The sequence below is a fragment of the Vulpes vulpes genome, chromosome 14, assembly GCF_048418805.1.
Source record: "Vulpes vulpes isolate BD-2025 chromosome 14, VulVul3, whole genome shotgun sequence".
Taxonomy (NCBI): Eukaryota; Metazoa; Chordata; class Mammalia; order Carnivora; family Canidae; genus Vulpes; species Vulpes vulpes.
Window position 1 is genome coordinate 5,124,654 of NC_132793.1, and position 23,515 is coordinate 5,148,168.

The window sequence follows — 23,515 nt, forward strand, 5'->3', positions numbered from 1 at the left end:
CCCGACCTCATAGGAGAGTCAGAGGGGCATTCAAGATCGGAAAGCACACAGTAGGTGCTCACTAAAAGCAGCTGTCATGTTGACACACACAATGGTTGCAAGGCCTCAGCACCCCCACCCCTCGGGGGGCCTCAGCCTGTGTGGGGGGTCAGGGTGGGCAGTGGTGGGCACCCAGAAGGTCAGGGAAGTCCCATGGGTCCAGAGAATGCTCCTTCCAACCAACACATAGTCAGGGGCCTTGCTCATCAAGTCTACTTTCGATTTTGTTTCTCTCTGAGGCCACGCACAGGAGTTTCGTTTTCTTTTTCTCCCGAAAGCTGGTCAGGTCAGGCTGACGAGGCCTGTTTCTAGAGTGTGAACAGCAAACACCCACCGGCTGCCGCCTCCTCTCACAGCTGCCAGAGCACCGAGTCCAGCCGGGCAAGGGCTCGCTGCCTGCACCAGCCCATCCCCTCCACGCCACGGGCAGAGCAGGGGCCGCGGCTCCAGGCCTCCAGCCGCTGCCGCCGGGATGGCCCAGGCCCCGGGTGACCCTGATGAGAGAGGTACCTCTTCCTCCCAAGGAACAGCAGGTGCTCCCGGGGCGGGTTGCACCTCTGCCCAGCTCCTTTCCTGGGCTAGCTGACAGCAGTGATGGCCTGTGGGGACCCCAGAGGGGCCCCGAGAGTAGATGGGAGCCCAGGGCCTGGTGGGGAAGGCTGGCTCTGCCCTGGGCACCTGCCAACACCCTCTGCACGCCTTTTAGGAGCCCTCGGGGGGCAGCAGGGGGGACACACGTGATGCTGTTTCCATTTTATACATGAGATTCCTCAGGCCCCGCAAGGGGGACCCGGGGCCTCGCAGCTGATGCTGGGGTCCGAACACCTGGCCTCACACTCATTTTAAGAAATAAGAGAAGCTGCTTTGCTTCACTCCCGGACGAATAACCCATAAAAGTGAGCCGTGTATGGGGCCAGGGCTGTGTATTCTAGAGAGCCTGTGGGCTGTGGGCCACGTGTGGGCTGTGGGCTGACGATGGCTCTGATTTGGGGATTTTTGGTTTTGCTATCACTAGCTGGTTTACTACTCACTATAATCTTTGAGATAGCTGCTCCGATCCCCGCTTCACAGATGGAAAAAGTGTGGCACGGAGAGGTCACATAGCCAGTGGATGGCAGGGCGGGGGCTCAAACCCAGGAGAGCCACTGTCAGGGGACAGAAAATAGGACAAGGGGTGGCCTGGGGAGGGGTGCCATCGGGGTGCGCCCAGGGCCTGGGCAGGTTCCCCGGTTTCTGTTCTGCTTCTCCAAGGGGGAGGTGCAAGTACTTGTTGCTCAGTGGCTGAATTTAACTTCTCCCTCTGAGGTTTTCCTCTCCAACCTGTCACTTGCACCTCGTCCAGTTTACAACTTCCCATTTACAGACGCATCAGCCTGAAGACTCGGCACACGAGGCCAGCCAGCCCTATGGGCTTGGCCCTCACTCTGATCTCTGAGCCACGACCCCTCCGCTCCTTTGGGGTTGGTGTGGGGGGGGGAATGGAGGAGGAGGGAGGGGAAGGCTCACCCGCGGGCAGGCTTTTCAAGAACCAGAACTCTTTTCAAGATGAGGCAAAGCCAGGCTTGCAGTTGATTGGATGGGGATCCCCGGCTGCTGGGGGTGAAGGAGTAGATGCCCCCAGGCGTCCTAACTGCACTTCACCTGCACCCAGCAAGGATGAACATGTCCTGATCATAGGGCAAGCCTCAGAGCCCAGCTGCAGAGCCAGCAAATAAATGCCTCATCCCTTCCCCCACTAAGGGAAAACCCAGAAGGCAAAGGATTGGGCTGCTGTCCCACCAGGTGCCCCAAGTCTTCCCTAGAAGGGCCCCACTTTGCATTTCCCACTGGGCTCTTGGGGACAGACATTTCCTGGTAAGAGGCCGGGCTGCGGGGGGGCGGGGGGGGCTCCAGCTCCTCAGGCACTGTGTGCCCTGTTCTCCGCTCCCCAAAGAGCTGCTGGCTTGGATTTGTGGGATCCTGTCTGAGAGGAACAGAGGTGTTCAGAGAGCTCCTGGGATTCTGCTTAGGGTCATTAACCTCAGGTGGAGAATTAGAGACCTAGTTGCTGTCCACGCCCTGCCCTGGGTCGTCTGGGCCGACACCTGTCCCAGTGGTGAGCAGATCCACTCAGAAACTCGTTCATTCAAATGCTGTTTCCTGATCGTCTACTGTGTACCCAGCACTGAGTTAGACACCAAAGATACTACAGTGGACCAGGCAATCACAGCAGGGGAGCTTGGAGACATTCTGCAGCCCCCCTCACACACAGGGCACCCCGATCACTCGGGGCACCTAGGATGGCTCCCCAAGAGAGATGGTGTTTGAGTGAGGTGTTGGGCAGGTGGAGGTTGAGGGTTGAGTAGGTGTTGGGCAGGTGGAGGTGGGGGGGAGAGTGTTCCTGATGGAGGGAACAGTGTGTGCAAAGGCCCAGGAGTGAGTGGGCTGGAAGGAGCACACCGCTGGCTGGTGCTCGGAGGGAGGCTCTGGCTGCCGAGTGGAGGGTGGGCTGGAGGGATCCCGACTGCCATCGGGGGAATTGCTGTGGTCACGGGGGTGGTGGTGAAGAATAGGAAGGGGGAGGCGCAGAGGGGAGAAGGTGGGATCCCAGAGAGCAAGGCACCACGCTCCCAGGACTCTCCATAACCGGGCAGCGGGGAGGAGGGTCTGTTTCTGAGCATCTTTAGCTTTCTGGCTTGGATGGATAGACGCACCACTGGCGTGGATGGTGAGCCCCCGAGGAGGGGCAGGTGCCGCAGGGAGGCGGGGACCGCAGGCCTCCCTTGCAGCCACTTGGCCTCCTCCCTCCCTCCCTCCCTCCCTCCCTCCCTCCCCTTGCTCTCCTGCACTCAATCTACCCCACGCTGCCACCCTCCGCTCCCTTCTGCTCTGGGACATCTGAGGCCTGAGCATCCCCACCTCACCCTCAAGCGCTCACACCAGGCCGAGGATGCTCGGGAGGCTGGGGCACCTCCTCTGGTCACCAAGGTCATTTCTGACCAGCCCATGTGTCCCTCCCTGGACAGCCGTGTTGTTAGCGTCTGCTCGGGTCTCTGCCCCTCCCTCTGGTCTGGACCCCTCATGCGGGGACACCTCCCTGCCCCCGAGTCCCAGGCCCGGGCTCAATCCAGGGGAGAATCAGTCCCCTCTCCGCCACTCTCTCCTCCACTCAGACCTCGAGCAGAGAATCCTGCAGGCGCTGAGGGACACCGGCTCCCCCATCAAGTCCATCCAGTTGGCCAAGGAATTACACGTGCCCAAGAAAAAACTCAACCAAGTCCTCTACCGGCTGATGAAGGAGTCGAAAGTCTCCCAGGAAGGCCAAGCGACGTGGGCCCTGGGCACCGGCAGGACGGGAAGAGTGGTGCCCGCAGAGCCGGCCCAGGCCAACCAGGGTAACCTGCTCCCCGGGGGAGGGGCGGGGCACCCAGGCGAGCAGGCCTGGCAGTGGACAAGAGGGTCCGGGCCTGGGTTCGAATATGAGCCCTGCCCCTTGAGGGTGCGTGGCATCCCCAAGCCGTGCCTCGTAGGTCTGCAGCCCAGGGCTGCAAAAGGGTGAGATGCGGAGGGTGCAGCCTCCCACCTGCACACAGCAGGCGCTCAGCAAAGCACTAGCAATAACACTGTTGGCCAGTGCAACCTAGTGGTGACAACGGAACAGACTCGGCTTCGCACTGGGTCCTCCTTCGTAGTTCTGTAGCGCAGAGACCAGCAGAGCTATTGTCAGGTGCTCCCGGTGGCCGGCGGTGCCCGCACACAACCTGGACGTAGGTAGGTGGCCCTCTTCCTCTTCCCCCGGAGACGTGAGTCCGCAGCTCAGCTGCACAGCTGGGGAGCAGCGGGGCAGGTTTGGAGGCAGGTGCGTCTACCTGTGGACTCCGAGTCCGGATCTCCCACGCGCTGGGGGCCACCGTAGAGTGGCCCACCGTCACCAGCAGAGTCCCCGTACCCTCTGCCGCCCCCATAGTCCCTGACCCATCTTTCCTCCTCCAGCAGAGAGGTGCCAGCAAGACATAGTTGCAGTTCCAGAGGAGCCCGGGCTTCAGCTCACTGGCCAGCGTAAGCATCCCGCTTTCCCCAAACTCTCCTTGGCCACTCGAGATGTTACTCTTGCCCCACCCACCGGAGGCCCCCACAAGGCGTCCAGGGGCGAGACTCAGTCTGCACAGTGGGAGAAGCTAAGTGGCTGAGAAATCCTCTCTCTGACAGTGCTTGGCATCCCTCGTGCACCAGCCGTGTGCCCAGCGCTGTTGGGAGCGCCGTATGCTCACCTTAGAACAACCTTAGAACAACCTAGCGCCTTAGAACAACCTCTGCGGGGTGCTAGTCTCACGTCCCACAGTCTTCAGATGGGGAAACTGAGCACAGGGGGTCTGGGGCTGCCCAAGCTTACACAGCTAGCCAGCAGAGGAGCAGATTCAAACTCCGGGGCCCTCCCTCCTCATCCACCGCCCTGCCTCCCAGAGGAAGCCATCTACAGGTTTCTGGAAGCCCATGGGCCCTGCAAGGCGCTGAACATCGCCAAGGGGGTGGGAAAGAAGACAGCGAAAGACGTCAACCGCGACTTGTATGATATGAGGAAGCAGCACAAGCTGGACTTTGATGAGAAGACAAGTACATGGGCAATTTATCAACCAGGTAGGTAGGTGCTGACCTGCTGCCCATGCTTGGATGGGGCAGGGCTACGAAGAGAAGCTGCAACATCTAACGCTTGGTCCTTGCTGGGCGCCCTGCCAGGCACTTTGCCAGCTCCACCTTCCTCGTCAGACCCTCACAGTAGCTTGCAGCCGTCTTGCTGATGGGTCACTAAAAGGGGGTACCAGGAGGGCGGGTGTGCTGGTGGGAGTAACCAAGGAGGGCTTCCTGGAGGAGTGGCCTAAGGCTGTAGTTGCAGAAGGCAAAGGGCTGGGATAAGAGGTGTTCATAGGATGCGGAGCTCAGCTGACACAAAACTGTTAGCATTTTGTCCAACTTGGAGTTTGGAAGTTGCAGGAAGAGAAGGCTGGGCTCAGACACCCGCAGGGTGGGGTCCCAGGTGACTTGTCCATCAGGCGCAGCAGGCACGGGGCCTGGCATCAGAGGTCTACAAAAATGTTCTAATTTCTCTTAAAATCAGAAGAAAAAATGAGTATTATAATAACGGTGAAGAGTTAACCGTGACTCCCACCTAGATTGCATTTGTCTTTATCCCCACAGTGTCATAAAAGGTAATTTTGAATATTTTTTTAATGGAGGAAGGGACCCACAAAAGCACAAAAGGTGGGACGTGTCTCTGTGTGTAGAGCCGGCAAAGCCCCAGGCAGGTGCTCACCCAGCCCTTGGGATGACGCACAAGCTCACAGCGCCCAGATGGGCTCAGCATTGCGGGCGTGATAGCAACCTGTGACGGCGGCCAGGTTTAAACACTGGAGAAAAAAATCCAAATTCTTAAAAAATGCCACATGAACCCAAACCAAGCTGCTCTGGTGGTCAGAAGCAGCCCATGGACGGCCACCCTGCAGCCTCTCCCTCCGCTAAAGGAGAGGGGTCCTGGGGCTCAGTGGTCAGCGGATGCCTCTGACCAGGGACAGAAGGTGAGCAGCAAGGCGCCCAGGATCCCCCTGGAGTGGCAGAGGACACACGAGTAGGTGACTGCCGCGGTGACTTCTAAGCAGGGCTCATCTGGGCTCCTCGTAGACCCACCTTGGACCCCCAGACTTGGCGCCCCCGTGGCGAGCACCTGTGCCTTAACAAGCTCTGCAGCAGATTTTATTGCCGTTGTCTGGTGGGTGGACCCCCTGTGCCCAGAGAGCTACCGAGGGCTCGAGTGGAATATGATTTTGCAGATTTGGGAGGAGGAAACCGGGCCACCGCAATTATTTACCAGAAAAATCCAATCAACATGATCTGTCAGAACGGACCACATAACCACATTTCCATTGACAATTCTGAAAACATCCAGATTGGACAAGGGAACGTCATGGTGAGACAGGTGGCCTCTGGGGACAACGGTGAGTCCTCTGAGAGACACCTGCCCCCTGGAGGGGTATGTGCTCCAGCTGGGTGGGAGCAGGGAGGGGGACATTCAAGCTCCGAGACACAGGGCGGCTTTCAGATCCTTCCTGAGAATGAGGACGTCTTCCTTCATGGCTGGATCAAACCTCTCCTGCTCTCCCTTCATTCTGATATCTTTTGCCTCACTTCCAATGCGACCTGATATTTTGCCTTGAGAAACAACTCAGGGTTCCCTCAGTAGAACGTCTCGAGGGGTCACTATAGTATTTTGTTTGTTCTGAGACATGCCCTTCCCCCACATTTTAACATCTTAGAAACTGGGCATAACCAGTGACGTCCTAGTTTTGTCAAAATACACCCCGCAATACAGGGTGCTTACTCCCTGCCAGGCACTGGGGCGGGAGGGGACAGGGGCCAGCCTTGGAGCACGAGTGACAGCACCAGCTCGAAAGCTGGAATACCCCCTGTGACCTCAGGAGAGCCCTGCCCCCCACTCCCACCCCCCACCCCTGACTCTGGGGTTCAGTTTCCCCAGCAGTGAAGCGAGGAGCTTTGTTTTAGAATCTAGATCAATGGTTCCCCATCCTTCGTCCTCTGGGTTCCACGTTCCCCAAATTGGGCCGTGCCCATGTCTGATTATTTACTTAATATTATTAAACGATTTACCTTTTTATTCTACTCAGATTTACCTTAAAGTTCAGGTTACTAGCATTGTCTTAAGTTTAAAACCAGGAGGCTTACCATAAAAATAAACACCGAGGAGAGAAAAGGATGTCAAGGCTCCGAATGCTCACGGTTGAGGGCTCATGCCCAAGGAGACCGGCCCTAGGGAGCAGAGGCTGTGCTCGCTGACTGGGTTTCTGGGCACCCCAGGGACACCCCAGGCACCAGTCATAAAAACCCGGGAGACACCCCCCTCACTGTTCTGCTTCCCCATCAATAGTCTGAAACACTCATCCCCAGTCCCAGAGGCCTGTCTCCCAGGGGAAGTCAGAGGGCAGGGCTCAGAGGTCACGTTGCCGTGTCCCCTGCCAGGCTCCATGGCTCCCCTCCCTCCCGTGATGCCAGCTGATCCCTCCACTCAGGGTTCCCCAGCTGCAGCCTGGGGACCCCAGGACATCCACTTGGAGAAGACTATGCTCAGACGGGTACAGATGGGACATGACAACATGATGAACCTCAACAGCGCACCAACCAAGGGCCCTGCCGCCTGCAGCCCCTTTGGCAGCTCCTCAGGTACCCCACCCTGCCCTCACCCCACCCCATTCATCTCCTCCCTGGGCAGAACTTGAGCTGGCCTTGGCAGGGAGAGAGGCATGATGGGAAATTCCTTTCCTTCCACCTGGAGGCTGTTACGCTGTAGAGCAGGTGGGGCTGTAGAGTCATCCCTCAGGATCCTGTGTCCTCATCTGTATGACAGGCAGGGACCAGCCGGAGCAGGGTCAGAGGAGATGGCCAGACTGGAATGGCATCTAAGGAGGGTACATCTAAGTACCTGGTGACCTACCAAGTGCTGTCGACAGTGACCAGAGAGCCCAGGCCAAGTCCTCTTCAGCACTGGGAACCCAGAGACAAGCTGGGGACAGAAAACAGCAGGGAGACCAGGGAGGCCGGGGACTCCAGGAGGAAAGTTTCCAGAAAGGAGAAGCCGATGAGGTCAGGGAGCTCCATGGGGTCCAGTAAGAGGGGTCCGAGACAAGCCGAGGGGACAGAGGAGTAGTAGGAGGGGAGACTGCACAATTCTCGTCCGAAGTTTGGATGGGAAAGGAGCCAGGTGACAGGGGCTGGGGACTGGCTATGGCTGTGCGAAGGTTTTAACCAAAGGGGGAGATGGTATAGCAGAGCTTCGGGCAAACCAGGGGCACGAAGGGAACAGCCAGTGGCGGGGAGGTGGCAGGGAGGTGGCCGAAGCCCAGGGGAAGGGCCTGTGAAGAGGTGGCACTCAGGCTGGCTGACCTGGGTGGCAGAGAGGGCCGGCAGCCCAGGCCATGTGCAGAGATGCTGAGGGGGGCAGGGTTTTGGCCGTGGACCGAGTCTAGCCTGGCTTCAGGGAGGAGAGTTGGCCGGGGAGAACTTGGAAGCCAGGCTGGGGGTCAAGGCTCGAGGCCACCATCCAGCTGCCTGTGCGGCCCCGGTGACATCTCTGTCTTTGGCTGCCTGACAGCCTTTGCCACCCCTGGTGACACAGAGGCTTCGTTCGAAATTCGAATGCCCAAACCAGGACCTTCCTCCGAGGGGGATGTGGCCCAGAGAGTCCACATCAGTTCGTGCATCCTTGAGGACACTGCCATCGGCAACAGCAACAGAATGACTGTCAGCTCAGGGACAGATGGTCCAGGAGGAGTTGCAAGGCCTGAGGATGCTGGGGAGCCAGGCAAGGATGCAGGTGAGCTTGGGGCAACGTGGGCCCTGTGTTCCCTCCCTTTCTCTCTCATCCACCCATCCACCCACCCATCTACCCACCAACTCATCCACTCACCCATTCATCTATCCATCCATCCATCCATCTACTCATCCACTCATCTACCCAACCACCCGCCCACCCACCCACCCATCCATCCATCCACCCACCCCCCCACCCACCCATCCATCCACCTGCCCATCCATCCATCCATCCATCCATCCATCCATCCATCCACCCATCAATAGTCATTCTCGAATCTCCCATTTCCCGGAGTCTGGAAGGCAGTAGAGGGTCACAGCAGAGAGCAGCCCAGGAGCTAATGTGTGGGGTCCAATCTTTTTAGCCAAGTGACCTAGCCCAGCATTTAGCTCTGAGCCTCTGTTTCCCCATCTGGGGCATGAGGATGATAATTGCCTGTAGCTCCTAGTTGTGACGAGGACTGGGTGAGCTGTGCAGGCAAAGCCTCGGCACCGTGCCTGGCCCTGCGTGTGCCTCCAGGCATCTGACACGTCATTACCATTGGTGTTATTTGAGGCCTCATGGGAGGTGCTGAGGTGCCACAGTGAGTGAGGCTCTGTCTCAGAGAGAAACTCACTTGCTGCAGCAAAGAGACCCCCTACCCAGGGTGGCTCCCACCTGCTGGAGGTGCAGCCCACATGCAAGGGGGGCAACCGTCGGGGCTGGCGGGAGGCACAGACCCGGTTTCTTCCAGCTTGGTCCTGGGCCATCCCGAGGGCTCTGCACTCATCAGTGGGCAGAGAGGCTACGAGGGCCGGCCGGCCCCCTTCCACCAGGCACACCCACGCTCCTCATCTCAGCCGGAGGACCTGCACTTGGCCTCAAGAGGAGCTGGGAAATGTCACTGGAGCCCAGCTCCGCCTCAGGGGAGGAGGCCCCAAGGCCAACAGGAGGACACTGGGGGTGCGGTTAGCCACCGGGCCGCAGCTCCTGCCCTCTGGTGGCGGAGCCAGGTGACTCCAACTCTGCTGCACAGGCAGGAGCAAGGTGGTGGCGGCAGGTGGGGGGTGCATCCTGCGGGTGGACGAGTGTGTGCAACAGGGGAGACCAGGACGGTGGGTGGACAGAGTGCGAGTGTGACCCATGCGTGCTTCGAGGATGGCAGGGGCCAGAGCACAGCTCCACGCCGGGGCGGGACTTTGGCGTCTATCCCAAGGCTGGCGGGGGTCGTGACCAGGACAGGGTGTGAAGGGATTTCTGCCTTCCGTGTGGAGGCGGGACCGGCCCGAGGATGCAGGTCCTGACTCTCTGGGATTTGCACAAAGGAGTCATGCCAGGCCCCCTGTGGTGAAAAAACCTAGCCTGGGGACCCAGCCGGCGTTCACCGGCCGCCGCCTGAAGGCCCGTGGACATCTGTGCTGGACGCCGAGTGTCCTCCCATCCTGATGGCCATGACCTTGAACTCCCAACAGCAAGAGTCCGGAGAAAGAGGGCGCCCTTTTCCCCTCTTCCCAGAAACCTCCCAGGAGGCAGGCGGGGACCCCGGGGTCATGGGCCCCACCACCTGGTCTTAGGCGGGACCAGCCAAGTCTCCTCTTGAAGGGAAAGAAGCACAGCCCTCTGCTTTTGAAAAATCGCCGATGCCCCCTCCCCTGTCCCTCCCCAGGGGCTACGCGGTGGCGCCGACGTGGCCTTTCTCACTCCGCACCCCTACCCACCCTCCTCGCTGGGCTGAGCAACACCTAACTTCTTATTCAGGTGATGGGCAGGACCCCGTCCTGAGACCTGTAAGGCCTGGCAGGTTTTCCTTTTGGGGGAAATGATGGGTCAGGGTCTGTCAGCACTATAGAGTGTGGCACCCTCTTCGGGGTCCGTGTGAGCTGAGGCGCCTGGACGGGCGGTCCACAGGGGTGCTGGGGGCCCTCTGCTGCCCGCCTGTCCGGCTCACTGCTGAGACACCCCGATGGCACCGGCGACACGACTTTGGGGGCCTAGTGCAACACGGAAAAGTGGGGTTCCTGATTCTGCTTCATCGGAATTTTAAGAGCGGAACAGAGCTTTGCACTGAGCGCAGGGTCCCTCTGACTGTGGGCTCAGGCCACGTGCCCGTGAAGCTGGCCCTCCTTGGGGTCTTCTGGAGCAGGACCCCTCCCCTAGCCGTACCCCCTGCCCCAGTCATTGGCCAGTTCTGGCCCCGTCCTTGCCCTGAAACACACCCTCACCTGGACATACAGCCACGAGCAAGTCAGAAAAATAGTCCAGGAAGGAGGAGGGGCAGCTCACAAAGCAATCAGGCCTTTCGAAGAGAGCCCGGCCCTGTAAAAACAAACAAAAAACCACAATAAAACCCAGGGAGGGGTGGGCAAGGAGCTGCCGTGGCGGGGCAAGGAGAGAAGTTTCCAGGAGGAAGTGGCACCTGAGCCGAGTCCCGAGGGGGAGGGAGCCAGCTCAGCAGAGACCCGGGGAAGGCCCTGCAGGAGGAGGGCGCAGCAGGTGCACGGCCCCCATGTGCAGAATGGGGCGCAGGAGTCTAGGGAGCTCGGGGAGTGGGTTCAGTGAGCCAGGGCTGCGCCTCTCAGAGCCGGGAAGCCCAGAGGAAAGGTCTGGATCTTGTTTAAAGGGCGCCAGGGAGCCCCTGGTGGGTTTTGAGCAGAAGCAAGTGTTAAAATGTCACCGAAGACAGGCAGGGCACAGAAGCGAGGCAGGCCCGGGGGAGGCGGGAGCCCCTGCTCGGTCCCAGTGACACAGGACAGGGCCTCCGCGACCGTGAGCCACGTCGCTTGGGTTATTTGAGGCGAGGGGGCCCCTGTGCTCCTTTGGCAACATCTCCTCTTCCTGGGATCCTGTCTCTGAAGGTGCGGAGTCCAGAAGCCACGTCACCCACGACCGTGACCAGGCTTCCCCCGGCAACGGCAACATCTTCACTGAGTTCATCTCCCACCTGGAAGCTGTGACTCTTGAAAGCAGGGGTCCCCAAGCTGCCGAAGCCGGCAGCCGGGTGGACAGAACCGCAGACGAGGACCCCCAGGGGCAGGGGGAGTCCAGGACAAGCAGCCAGGCTCTCTCGGGAGGAGAGGACGAGCATCAGTGACCCCTCGCCGCTGTGCTTTCTGTGTCCCCTAAGTGTCATTCCCACCTTCCTGCCTCCTGACACGTGGCCAGCGAGAGTCGGCATCTGGCCCAGCGTGGGGACGGGCCAAGGCACCCCTGTCCCTGCTGCCTCCTTGGCCCACCTTCCAGCAAGGCTGCCCATTCTCCTCCCACTCAAGACCTGACTTCCTCAAGGCCCGTTATGGCTGCCTGACCTCTTTCCCGCCTGACCTCTCTAGAACCTTCCTACCTCCACTCTGATCTCGCAGGATTTCTTAGCTGAATTTCCAGAGAACAAATCCCTCCCGTCCGGGCCCGGCGGAAGTCACCGGCCAGCTCGTGGGTCAGGTGGCCTCAGGGAATGCTTGTCATATGGCAACGTGGGCTAGTGGGTGGGCTGAGTTCCCTCGGAGGGGTGGGGGGCACGGCGGCATTTCCAGAACAAAGGAGTGGGGTGGGGCCTGGGAGACACGTGGGAAGGGACGATGGGAGGAAGATAGAGAAAGAGGGAGGCGGTGGTCAGCCAGGCAGGGCCACTGTGGAAGAGGACATACGTCCCCCACCTGTTGTGTCCATAACACACCCGCAGCTACATGCCCACGGCCCCTCCCAATGCCACACCCGCACCTCACTCTTTATTGTGTTTCCTCTGCCGCCGGACCCTGCATGTCCAGTGTCCCGGACCCACGTGCCCTGGGGCTAGTGTCTGCCTTGGTGGAGGAAGGGCTGGCTCATCACGGAGCCTCAGTAAAGAATGTCATTGGACAACATTTTATCTCTTTTCAACGTGTCTGAGAGGATCTTGAGATCCTTGACAGGACGGTCAGTGCCTGGACCAATGCACTGCATTTAGGGTATGTCCCTAAAGGGGAGTCCTAAGGCATTGTTTGAGCCCCTGGATCCAGTCGTTCCTGAAGCAGGATCTATCTCCGCGTCGGTCCATCAGAGCAGCTGGTCTATCCCCTCAGTGCAGAGGCCAGCTCCAGTCGATTTCAGTCTCCCAGTGTGGCACATCTCTCTCATGTCTGTCACCCCCGTTCCCTAGCTCGATGCCAGCAGGTCTCAGCTGAGACATGACCTCGTCCCGGAAAGCTTCCCTCTGCTCCCGAGGCTCCTGTGCTTTCCTGTCAAACCCGTGTCTCGCTGCCCTGCCATTGTCTTGTTACCTGTCTGTCCCTCCGTATTCGTCAAGACTCATTTTGTCGTAGGTAGAAAGAAAGCTGGGATCTGGGACCCTCTCTGCACAAAAGGGGATGGATGTATGGGCTCTTCTGATAGAGTCACGTCCCCGTATAAATCTGGCTTCAGGAATGTCCCCATCCAGGAAGTCAGACCATGTCTTAGGACGCAGCCCCCCTCCTTCCTTCGCTCTGCTCTGCTTTCCTCCGCGGGCAAACATGGCCCCTGGAGGCTCCAGGCCACCGTGCCGCCGACTTAGCTGCTCAGTGGAAGGAGATCACCTCTTCCCAGCGGCAAAAGCCAGGTTGCATGGCTTTGGGCCCGTGACCACCTCTCAGCTGGTCACCGGCCAGAGTGGCGGAAGGCTGTGATTGGCCGACTGGCATCACATGCCCTTTCCCTGGAACCAGGATGGGGTCAGTCACCCCATCACCTGGCTTGAGGGCAACGGATGGGAAGTTCTCCAAAGTTACAAAAAAGGATGTCGCCAGACAGGCAGGAAGCTCAGAAGTCCCCTGCTTTCCCCCCAGCATCAGCCAGTGAATTCACGAGGCACGGAGGCCTTGTCTTTCCACTCTGCATGTACCCCCTCCCTGCCCCATGCGTGCTGGACAGGCCCGCGGGCCAGGCCCTGGGCCTGCTGGCGGAGGGAGAGCCCTGCGCCTGGGGGAAAAGTCACCGTCGGCGGGAGGTGGGCACCGACGTGGGTCTGGAGCAGGACTAGTCCAGGGAATTAAGGGAGGACGGAACAGGGGCCCACACGCTGCCCGGAGGGTCCAGGAGGCTCCAGGGGAGGAGAAAGCCCGAGAGCTCATTCTCCCACATCCGGCAGAGGGAGGCCCGGGGGGATGGGGATGATGTTCAGGGCAGGGGCACAGCCGCAATGGTCAGAGCAGGATGACCCAGTCAGCCCCACAGCCGCTTGGGTGTCAGGGGAAAGCTCAGTGCGACAGAACCAGCGGGAGGTTGGCCGGAGGGAAGCAGGTGCCAGACCTCGTGGGCCTGGGAGTTTGCACTGGACGCTGCGCTCTGTACAAGCACGCGCCCCCGCACCTGCTCGCGTCTTCCAGGGAGGACCGGGCAGGTGCACACGGCCAGGAAGCTGGATTCATTAGGACGGGGGCGTCTTGTCCCATGGGCTGCAGTGGCCCATCTCCTGGGGGCTAAGTTACCTCGGCCACCGTGTTGACCGGGGCCCCCGAATCCTTCTTCCCTCATGGGACATCCCATTTGCAACATGCCAGCAGGTATCAGGGGCTTTGAAATGGGGTCGGGCTCAGTCCTCCTGGCATTGTCTTTCCTCCGCGGTGAACTCAACACGGCTCGCCTCAAAGTTTGCCCAAGGTCTGTGGTTAACCAGGCCGTGTCAGGGGAGGCTCCAAATGCAGCTCTGAATTCAGCCTCAGCCCGCACCTCCAGCCCAAGCCGGAATACTCATCTCCCTGCGAGATTTCCCCTCTCCGTATAATTAATTTGTCATAAACACGCTGACAAAGCATTGCCAGCAGTTAATGGGGGCTGGAGGTGAAGGTCACCACTGGTCTTTTCAGGAAGGAAATTAAGTAGCTACCATTAGCTAGCAGGGAATGATTAAGTCCGTCCATCCCCCAGCCCTCTGTTCCTGCTCGCTCCCCAGCCACCCTCCCTCCCCTCTGCCACGTTTTGTGCAAACGGGGCTGCAACTGCAAGCTCCGTTGAATGGAGGCTGTTGGCTGCTTGCGAGTCCGAGGTGGTTTTCCCCAAACCACCGTAACCTGCTCACAAATGCAATCCTGTTCTCTCATCCCAGCCTCTGCTTGTCTCAGGATGAGCCCGGGTGGGACCCCCCAGCCCATGGGGCTTTGCAGGCAGCCAAGACGAGAGGCTTCGAGCAAGAAAGAGTCTCGGGAGCATTTTGGGGGCAAGTGACAGAAACGTAGCTCACTTAGGCCTTTAAAAAAAAGAATCTATTGCACCAGGGAAATCGATACTTAGCTTCAGGAATGGCTGGCTCCAGGGGCTCAAACATTATTTTCAGGCGTCTTTCTCCCCATCTCTCTGAGAAACTCTTTTCTGTCGCTGCCAGCTGTGCAAGGCTTAGGGCCTGGTCCATTTAGCAACCCCAGCAGAAAGAGAATTGGTGCAGCCACACGCTGCTGGTAGAGTGTCCCGGGGAGGGTTCTGATTGGTTAAGCGTGGGCCACGTGCTTGCCCAAACTTGTAAGTGGAGCCCGTTCCACGGGGCTGAGCCTTCCAGATTCCGAGTCAGATTTCTCCAGCCCCAATGATACACCCTTGGTCCGGAGGCAGCCTCACATCCAGCGGCCTCTTTGCTCTGATGGGTGAGACCAGGATGCCACCCACCCACAGGCAGCCAAGCCGTATCAGACGAGAGGACGGACGGGACCAGCACTGTGTATTCTGTGAAAAGGTCCTGCAAGAGGTTCTGTGAACTAAGAGTTTGCTGAGCAAATAAACTGGAGAAGAACAGAGCCGCCCTGGGTCGTCCTCAGGAGCCTCCTGCCCAGAGAGGCTACCAGGCTCAGGAAGGTTCGCCAATTGGCCCAGGGGACGAGACAGGATTTGAACCTGCCACGGGGCTCCCGAGCCAGTGCTCGGACACCTGCTGCTGAGGAAGCAGTTTCAGAGTCAAAACCTGGCCGGGCTCTCACTGCCTGGCCTCACTTTCTGGGACACACGCCCTCGTTCCCTCCCTCCCCCTCACCTGGAACCCGGTGGCTTTTGCTGCCATCCACGGCGGGTAGGGGGGCCACCAGCTGCCGGAGAAGCAGCCGGACCCGGAAAACCCTGTCGAGGATGTGGCCCGTGGTCCCCCATCAGGGCCCATGTTACCACATCTCCCCGCTGCCAGTGACATGTGACATTTTTGGATGTCATGGGGGCAGAGGGTGGAAATGGTTTCCTGTTACTGTTGCAACAAATTGCCCCCAAGTGGTTTAAAACCACACAAACTTATCTCGCAGCGCCGGACATCCCGCACGGGCCTCGGTGCCTGAAGTCAAGGCGTTGGCAGGGCTGGCTGCTCCCGGAGGCTCCGGGGGAGAGTCGGTCTCCTGGCCTTCCCGGCTTCCGGAGGCCACTTGCGTTCCCTGCTCATGGCCCGTCCTTCACCCTCAAATCGAGCATCACAGCATCTTCCAAACTCCATCCCGTTCTCGCCGTCCTTCCTCTTACAAGGACCCTTGTGAGGCTGTGGGTCCACCTGACACCGCAGGACCACCCGCTACCTCCAGATCTTAGGCATGTCTTCGAGGTCCGAGTGTCCGAGGAGGGTGTGGAGTCACGGCTTCCAGGGACATGGACACTACTGGGGGGGCTTCACCACCCTGAAGCAGGACAGCCCCCCACAACAAAGCCATGAAGCCCCAAATGCCTGCAGAGCCAGGGTGAGAAAGCCCACCACAGGCGATCCTGTTTTCATCATTAGCATCACGAAGATCAATGAATGAGTGGGCTGTGGCATCGCAGCCCTACGTGGGCCCCGAGTGTCACCTCAGGTAAGTCCCAGCAACTCTGAGCCTCGGCGCCCTCCTCTGTGAAACGGGCAGGAATCAGGACAGCACCTCATCCTCGGAGTTCATCATGAGGTCTTACACTGTGACCCTCAGTCCACGGAGCGTCTAACAAATGCTGACCCCACACCCATCGAGGACAGTCGCCAGGACAGTCACCACCCTGCCGGGCCTGGGCAGGTGTATTTTTCAAAGCTCCTGCTGTGGTTTCAGGGAGCCCACTCCCCACTGAGATGTCCAGGGCGCCCCCAGCTGGGCACTCCCTGGACACCAGTGGGCCACAGCCATCGCTGAGACCCCTGCAGCACTCGCTGGCCCCTGTGGCAGGAGGGCAGGGCCGGGACAGGAGGACAGGAGCCCTCGGCAGCCACCAGCTGAGCCAGGCCAGCATTTCACAGCCTTGGGCCGAGCGCCATCTGCTGGCCGCGGACGGGCCGCACGCGCGGGGCTTGGGACCGTCGGGGATCCAGCCTGGGGACCAGGCCAGGGTGGGGAGGCCGCAGCCCCATCCCCTGCCCCCCCAGATGCGGCCTTCTGCACGTGGTCCCTGCGCAGTGCCCAGCATCCAGGCTAAATTCCTGCTCTGTTTTCTCACCTGGCTCTCCCTTCCCACCAATGCCAGCACCCCAAATCCCACAGGGAGCCCCCCTGTGAGCCGGGGCCCCTAGAAGCCCCCAGCCCCTGCAGGAGTTGCAGGGGCTTACTTGCCACCATGCCCGTGGCCTCGCCGCCCCGAACCCCGACCGTAGCTGACTTTTTCAGACTCCTGCTGGTACAGTCACGTAAGCCTTCCGTGCAGTCCACGGGGAGAGGGATTCTTGCCCTTCCCACGCGGTGGAAGTACTGAAGCACAGACGAGGTGAAGCCACCCCCCCCCCCAAGGGCACACTGCCAGGGACAAGCTGTAGGGTTACACCCAGGGGACCAGCGAGGGAAGACAGCCCTGATGGGAGCCAGAGGAATCCTTTGGACCCCGAAGGCCACCTCACGCTTGGAGATGCCTCCCGGCGGAGTCGTGGGCAGGTGGGGTTGGGGGTGACAACCCCGCCGAGGGCACAGTCAGCCCCTGTGTCTATGTACAGGGTGAGGCTGAAGTGAAGCAGCCCAGGGCCACTCTGGGGTCAGAGCCAGCCCCGCGCTCTCAGCCAGGTGACCTTGGGGTGAAACCTGGCTCACAGGAGACCCTGTACCAGTGTCCCCGCTCACTGTGTGCTTTGGTCACCACGTTCCCAGCCGCCCCCACCTTGGAGCTCCACCCCCACCTTGCTCTCCCAGACCCCTTCTTCCTCCTCCGAGTCCCCCTATAGCTGCTAAGTTTCCCTGACAGTCAGCCGGGACGGGATGGAACGGGGAGCCACCCTGCCCCCGGTGAGGCCCGTCCGGGCCTGGCGGGCAGCGGCTGCCCCCTCTGGGCCTGGAGGCAGTGCTTTATGGAGGTCGCCTGTTTACCCTTGTCATGGCCCTGTGACATGGACCAGCCGAGATTTTGCCCATTTCACAGACAAGGAGACTGAGGCTCGGGGTGGGGAGTAATCCTGGCACCCAGGATTAAAGGGAGATCTGACTGGCCCCCACCGTGCGTCCAACCCCTGTGTGCCCATTACGGGCAGTCAGGGCCCTCCGATTCCAAAGGGGGCCTGGGGTGGGTCACGGGGCGACTTCAAGCCGACACCAGGAGGCCAAACTGGGCTCGGTCCCCAGCGCCATGACCTTTGCCTCCAAACGTGGGTTTATCAAGGCCCCCTTTGCATCAGAGCACCAAAGGCTTTGCGGTTTCAGCCTTCTTTGAGGGAGGCAAGGCAAAACCAAAAAAATTCTAGAAAAATCGGTTTGCTCCTATAAATGCACCCGCTCAGCAGCCCTGAGTCAGCCGGGGCCACTCCCAAAGGGTGTGCGCGGCTGCTCGGATTCCGTTGTACGAGAATATTCACTGACGCAGCACGAGACCCACCGCCCAGCCGTTCACGGGGAGCAAGCCGAGCAGGCCGCGAACCTTCCGTGGCGGGGAGGGCCGGTTCACTTCTTGGACGGGAGTCTGGCTGGCGGCTGGAGAACATGCTGGGGGGCGGCCGGGCACGGCCGGGAACGGCTCGCTCTGGGTGTGGGATTCCACGTGGTCAGCTTCTCCGGGCGCTACCGGGTCTCGGACTTCACCTGCAGGGCGCGTGTGCTGCGTGGGTGACCACAAACACCCACAGGAGTAGAGACGCGGGTGGAGACGGGCCTCCTGCACCCCAGAAGTGCCAGGCCCAGGCCAGGGCCGGGGCCATGGCTCTGGCCACCAGGTGGCACTCCCGATCTTTTTTTTCTCTTTTCTTTCTTTCTTTCTTTTTTTTTGCAAACATTGCTCAAGCTTGGAACTAACTGGGCGGTGGGACAGGGGGTCACAGGATCCACGTCTATGCCTCAACTGGGCCCAGGGCCCCTGGGGCAAGGGTCAGCTCCTGGAGTCCTTTCCAGGGCTGGAACTTTGCATGTGAAGACCCCTCCACCCCATCCCCACCCTGTCTCTGTGGACAGTGTGGTGGTGACCACGCTGCACATCTGTCACCCCCAGCCCAGAGGTAGGTGCCCTCGAGAAGACCTTTGGGTGCCTTCTTGTCCAGTCCCTGCAGGGGTCACTGGCGTCTACCTGCCCAGGCTCCTTCTGTCCTGGGGAAACCCTTGCTCCCATGGGGCTCCTGACTCTTCCTACCACCCCCTCACCCCAGGGCAGCGCCTGGGACCCTGACAGCTCTTGTCTCTTGCTGCCTGTCACTCTACGTCTCTCTGGTTTTCTCTGCTCTGTCTCCCCCTCACCATCCCCTCCTACAGGATGACATCTTTGTTCCAACAAAGTCCCAAATACCCACGTGTTTGCATAGGCAGATTCTCAGGCGCCTCCCCTGCAGAATTCAATCCAATGGGTCTGGGTAGGGCCCCGGAATCTGCATTTCATGTAAACCTCAGCAGACTCTCCCCTGCTGAAAACTCTATGTGGTTAGTTCACAGCCCAGAATCGCTCCTAAGCTGGGATGGAGGACTGGCCTAGCTTTGCTGGCCTTCCTCACCTCCCGACCTTCCTGCCTCCCTCCCTAGCCCTAGACACACCAGTGTCCAGTGTCTAACGTCCTCCTGTCCCAGGACCTTTGCACATGTACTCCCTGTGGCTTCCTTTCTCTGTCTTTTCGGGCTGGCTCATTTTCAGGGTCTCCTTTCAAATGCTTTCTTGTCAGAGAAGCCCTCCCTGTCACCCAGGCGCTACCTGTCACAGCTCCTGAGCTACGTCCTGAGCACCCGAGCAATCTGCCAATATATCGTTTCCTTCCCTTAATTCATCTCTCTCCCTGGATGACACGAGGCTCCAGAGGTGTGTGTCCTCTGTTCGTCTGTCCGCTGTCTCTTCAGCCACCTGAGCGAGGTCTGGCCAGCAAGTAGAGACATAGTATATGTTTCATGAATGAATGAATGAGTGAGCTCCCAGAGGTGACCGAGGTCCAGTAGGGCTGGAGACCTGGACAAGTAGCCTATCATTCCGACCCTTTCAAGGTCTGGCTCCACCTTCCCCCCGCCCCCTGTGGTCCCCCAGATGTGCTTACTCCAGTCCAGGAACATCCCTGTTCCAGCCTGTGGGCCTTAGCTTGGGTAGTGGCCTCCCCCTGGATGCCCCCCACCAACTCTGCCCACAGCCCTATGTTAAGGCCTCACCCAAACTCCATCTTTGCGTGAAGCCTTCCGAGTCCCCTTCCTGAGTCAACATTTACCTCTCTGTCCTATAAATTCCACCCTGTGCTTGATGGGTCCCTCAGGGTTCAGCCCAAGGCCATTGCTGTCTTCTCCAAGGGCAGTGCCACGCTGGGACCCAGCCTGTCCCTACCGTTCCCAGATGCCAGAGTGGACTCCCAAAGACACCAGCCGGCTCCAGGGCCCCTGGCCCAGGGATGCCATGGCCGTAGGGACTGATGTAGCCCGGGAATCAGCATTCTGCAGCCCCTTCCCCACCCCGGCCCACTGATGCAGGCTGCAGGGGCTGGACTCTGACTCACCTGAGCCCAGGGCCCATGCAGGCTGACAGGCCCGGAACCGAGAAGGTGCAGCTCGAGGTGTCCTGGTCCACCTCGTCCTGAGGGCAGAGGCTTTGCCCCAGAGCTGCCTCGGTGGTGGTTCAAACCCTTCCCCAGGTGCAAGTCTGCACCTTCCCTGTGCCTCCTTTCCCACCTGCACCCTGACCTTGTGGGCTGCTGGGGGCCAGGGGGTTGTTCAGGGACCCCAACACCTGACGCCCTTGGACAGGCCCTGCAGAAGTGAGAATTGCTTGTCTGTCGGAGAAGTCGGCCTTGGAGCCGAGAGGGAGCACGTGAGCCGGGCGCTGTCCCCCCTCAGCAGGTACAGGGGTGTCGGGAGAGCTGGCGGCTATGCAGGTGACCCTCGGCCTCCCGCTTACTAACGGGGTCCGGTCCATCCGGCCTCACACGCAGGCAGAGGTGAGGGACCCGGCTCACGGCCCGTCCCTGCCATCCCGCTGTGAGCTCCTAAGTGTCCTGGCTGTGCCGTCACCCCTGCGCCCTCATTCTGGGGCTCCAGGACGTTGGCCCTGCCCCCTCGTCCCCCGGTCCCCTTCCTCCTGTGAGAGGGGACTGTCACCCCCCTGGTGCAGCCCCCTCAGCCGGCCTGCATCTCGGACTCCCCCAGGGCCCCGGTCGGGCCCCTCACTGTCCTCACCGCCTTCCCTCGGGCCACTGCCAAGTGCCCCACACGGAGTCAGGCGCACGGCCTTGCCGGTGGACGGGCAGGGACCTCACTCCGGGCCGGGGTATTTACAAAGACCCGGGTCTCAGTCCACATGCTGACGTGGTGGCCAATGTCCCTGTAGGAGTCACCAGGTTAAGCATTGATTTTTCCGGCGGATTCTGGATTCCAGGCAGGGCACATCCAGGGGAACTGCCAGGTCCAGAGGTTTTCCTGCCACAGCTGGGGGCTGCCCTCCTGGCCCTGCCCTGCCCTCTCCCTTGCTGACGCTCAAGGCCCAGACCAAACGTCCTGTGTGCCCTCAGCCCCCAGGTCCCAACTGCAGGTTCGCCGTCAGCACGCGCCAAGCACGCCCCCCACCCTCTGCTAGCCCGGCCCCCCACCTCCCGCTGCCCTCCCGCTGCCCTCCTGGGTGAGACAAGAAGTCCTCAGAAGCGAGAACCAGGTCTGGGCCTTAGCCCAGGAGCAGGGGAGGGCCTGGCCAGGTGGCTCTGGGCATCCCCAACACCTGCTCATCCCCGTCCTCCCCAGGACTCAGGCAGATCTCCTTGGAGGAGTCTCCCGGGGAGGGTGCTGAATGGTCACTCGTTAGAGCCTCCCCACCTCCAAAGCCACGCCCGGTCTGGCCACGACCATCCTTCCCTGGACACTGAAGCAGCCTCCCCTGACCCCCCTTCCAGTCTCCACAGCATCCTGGGCATTGGGGAAAAATGCAGTTCCAGGCACCCCCCCCCCCCCGCTGCATCCCACAGGGGCTCACCATTGACCCCAGGACCAGCCAAACCCGGCCTTTTCCCTGCTCTCCGCACCTAGTTCTGCACATCAGACTGCGCTGCTCCTCTGCTGTTGGGTGTGCTTCGGCCCTGCCCTGGCCCCCAGGGCTTCTACACATTTCCTCTCATGGGACGCCCTTCCCGCTTCTTTGGGGGGCTCCAGCGTGCAGCCCAGGTGTCCCTCTTCCAGGCAGGAGGCTCACACCTCTCGTTCCCCCGACACTGGCTCCAACCCCCACAGCCTGTGGCTTTGGAATTGGCACCCAACTGCTGGTTAGTCCCCATGGGAGACTGCCATGTCGGGCCGTCGTGGGCCTGGGGTGACCGAGGCTGTGGCAGCAGGTGGGTCCAGCTCCCCAGTTAGCTCTCCTCGGGGCATATCCCACCTGCTGCCCAGCAGCCCCTCCCTGGGAAGCCCCACCCCTGTCCTCTCCAGCTGGGTCCTGGCCCCCAGGTGGCCTCTAGGTTCTGCACATCCCCAAGGGTCCCCAGCCATCCCATGCACCACATCATGGGGGAACCGGTCATAGGCCTGGGGTTGCTGAGGGCCACATGTCCTTCCCCATCTGCATCACAAGCCTGTCCCACACCTGGCTTCGAGGTGGCTGAAGGGCTCAGAGCTCAGGCCCTGGAGCTAGACACCTGGTGCAAGCCTGCTCTGCCATTGTTAGTGTGGGCCCTGGGCAAGGAGCTAACCCTGCTGAGCCTCCATGCCCCCTGCCCTGATGTGGAGGTGACGATTGTGTTTAGCACTCAGATGGGCCGAGCACTACATTGGAAGGTGCTGAGCACTCAGGATGCTGCCTGAGGGACTAACCAGCATGTGGGTGCCAATTCCCTCCGTGAGCACGAGCACTTCTCTCTTTATCTCACCATCCTATATCATGGTTTTATTTTATTTTTTACTGTGTCTGCAACCAGCACTTCCCATACCGCCGGGTGCTCAGTAAATGTTTGGTTAATAAACGGCGGCACCCAGGGCTCCGAGGAGACCCCGGTCTGCTTTACAGGCAGGAGAGCTCACCCCTGCCCCACAGACCTGGCACCTCCTCCTCCCTCGGGCAGGTCACCAAGGCGCCCTCATTGTAATGTTCACGGCCAGGGTCTGGACTCTCCTGTGGCCTGGAAAATTCACTCAGACAGAGTCAGCTCCACAGGGAATGATTAACAGGGCCAGCTCAGGCTGGATCTCTTGCTAGAAACTTCCAAGCTGCCAGAGACACTGGCTTTGGGTTAGCGGGGGCAGCCCCACCCTGTCCGAGCTCTGGCCCCACCGCTCATGACTTTGGGAAAGAAAAGCCAGGCCCTGGAAAGCCCTGTCCAAGCAGGGAGGAGGGCAGCGAAGGGGAAACCGGGCTGACCCTCCCCGCCACTTGCCAGGACAGCAAAACTGCCCAAAACTCCCCGAGGCCAAGTGCAAGTGCGGGCGGTGCTCCTGTCATGTGTGCCATTTATCTCTGTCCTGGCCTTGCTTCCTGGCTGGTTTCGGACCTGGAGGCATTCCTGGAGAAGTGGCTGCTCGCGCCAGGCAAGCCTGGGAGCCCAGGGAGCCCGAGGCCCCAGCTCACGGAGGCCAGTGGCCCCAGCTCAGACCTCTGCCCTAGACAGACCTCCCGTGAGCTGAGGCTCTTGTCCCGGTCCAGGCCCCAGTCAGAACTCCGTGCGGGGTCAGGAGCCGGCCACCGCCTACTGTATGCCCAGCTGGGCCGGGAGCGGTGCCGGCCTCGCCCCGCTCCTCTTCCCGACAGCCGACAGCCGCAGGGGGATGGTGGGGTGGGGAGAGGGAGCGGGGACTGCCTGGGAGCCTCACGGGCTGGGTTCAGCCTCACCCACGGGGGTCTCCGCACAATAGGCACAGT

General features: G+C 60.4%; 1 protein-coding gene and 1 long non-coding RNA gene across 8 annotated transcripts; one reads left to right on the top strand and one right to left on the bottom strand.

The window, feature by feature from the left end:
• The first annotated feature begins 281 nt into the window (after nt 1-281).
• ZBP1 (Z-DNA binding protein 1) lies at nt 282-12,234 on the top strand. 7 transcript variants are annotated; one of them, XM_072735533.1, is made up of 8 exons: nt 282-545; nt 3,192-3,413; nt 4,015-4,077; nt 4,483-4,656; nt 5,844-6,008; nt 7,048-7,248; nt 8,177-8,398; nt 11,230-12,234. In XM_072735533.1, exons 1-8 carry the CDS (start codon nt 512-514, stop codon nt 11,463-11,465), a joined length of 1,317 nt encoding a protein of 438 aa, XP_072591634.1. In that variant the 5' UTR covers nt 282-511; the 3' UTR covers nt 11,466-12,234. The 7 variants fall into 7 exon arrangements, with proteins under 7 accessions (XP_072591634.1, XP_072591633.1, XP_072591635.1 ...); XM_072735532.1 differs by having other exon boundaries at nt 313-545; nt 4,012-4,077; XM_072735534.1 differs by having other exon boundaries at nt 313-545; nt 4,012-4,077; nt 8,234-8,398.
• Nucleotides 12,235-14,570: 2,336 nt separating this feature from the next.
• Nucleotides 14,571-20,925, bottom strand: LOC140595331 (uncharacterized). Its single transcript, XR_011996851.1, has 2 exons — nt 20,181-20,925; nt 14,571-18,309 (listed from the first exon to the last, which is right to left on the bottom strand). It is a non-coding gene; the product is annotated as an uncharacterized lncRNA (long non-coding RNA).
• Between the last annotated feature and the right edge of the window lie 2,590 nt (nt 20,926-23,515).

Excerpts from the sequence above, each read along its gene's own strand:
- ZBP1 (XM_072735529.1), top strand. The coding sequence starts at position 2,969 with ATGCTCGGGAGGCTGGGGCACCTCCTCTGGTCACCAAGGTCATTTCTG. Across the intron at positions 4,078-4,482 it reads GCTTCAGCTCACTGGCCAGC|AGGAAGCCATCTACAGGTTT; the intron begins GTAAGCATCCCG and ends CCTGCCTCCCAG. Across the intron at positions 4,657-5,843 it reads ATGGGCAATTTATCAACCAG|ATTTGGGAGGAGGAAACCGG; the intron begins GTAGGTAGGTGC and ends ATGATTTTGCAG.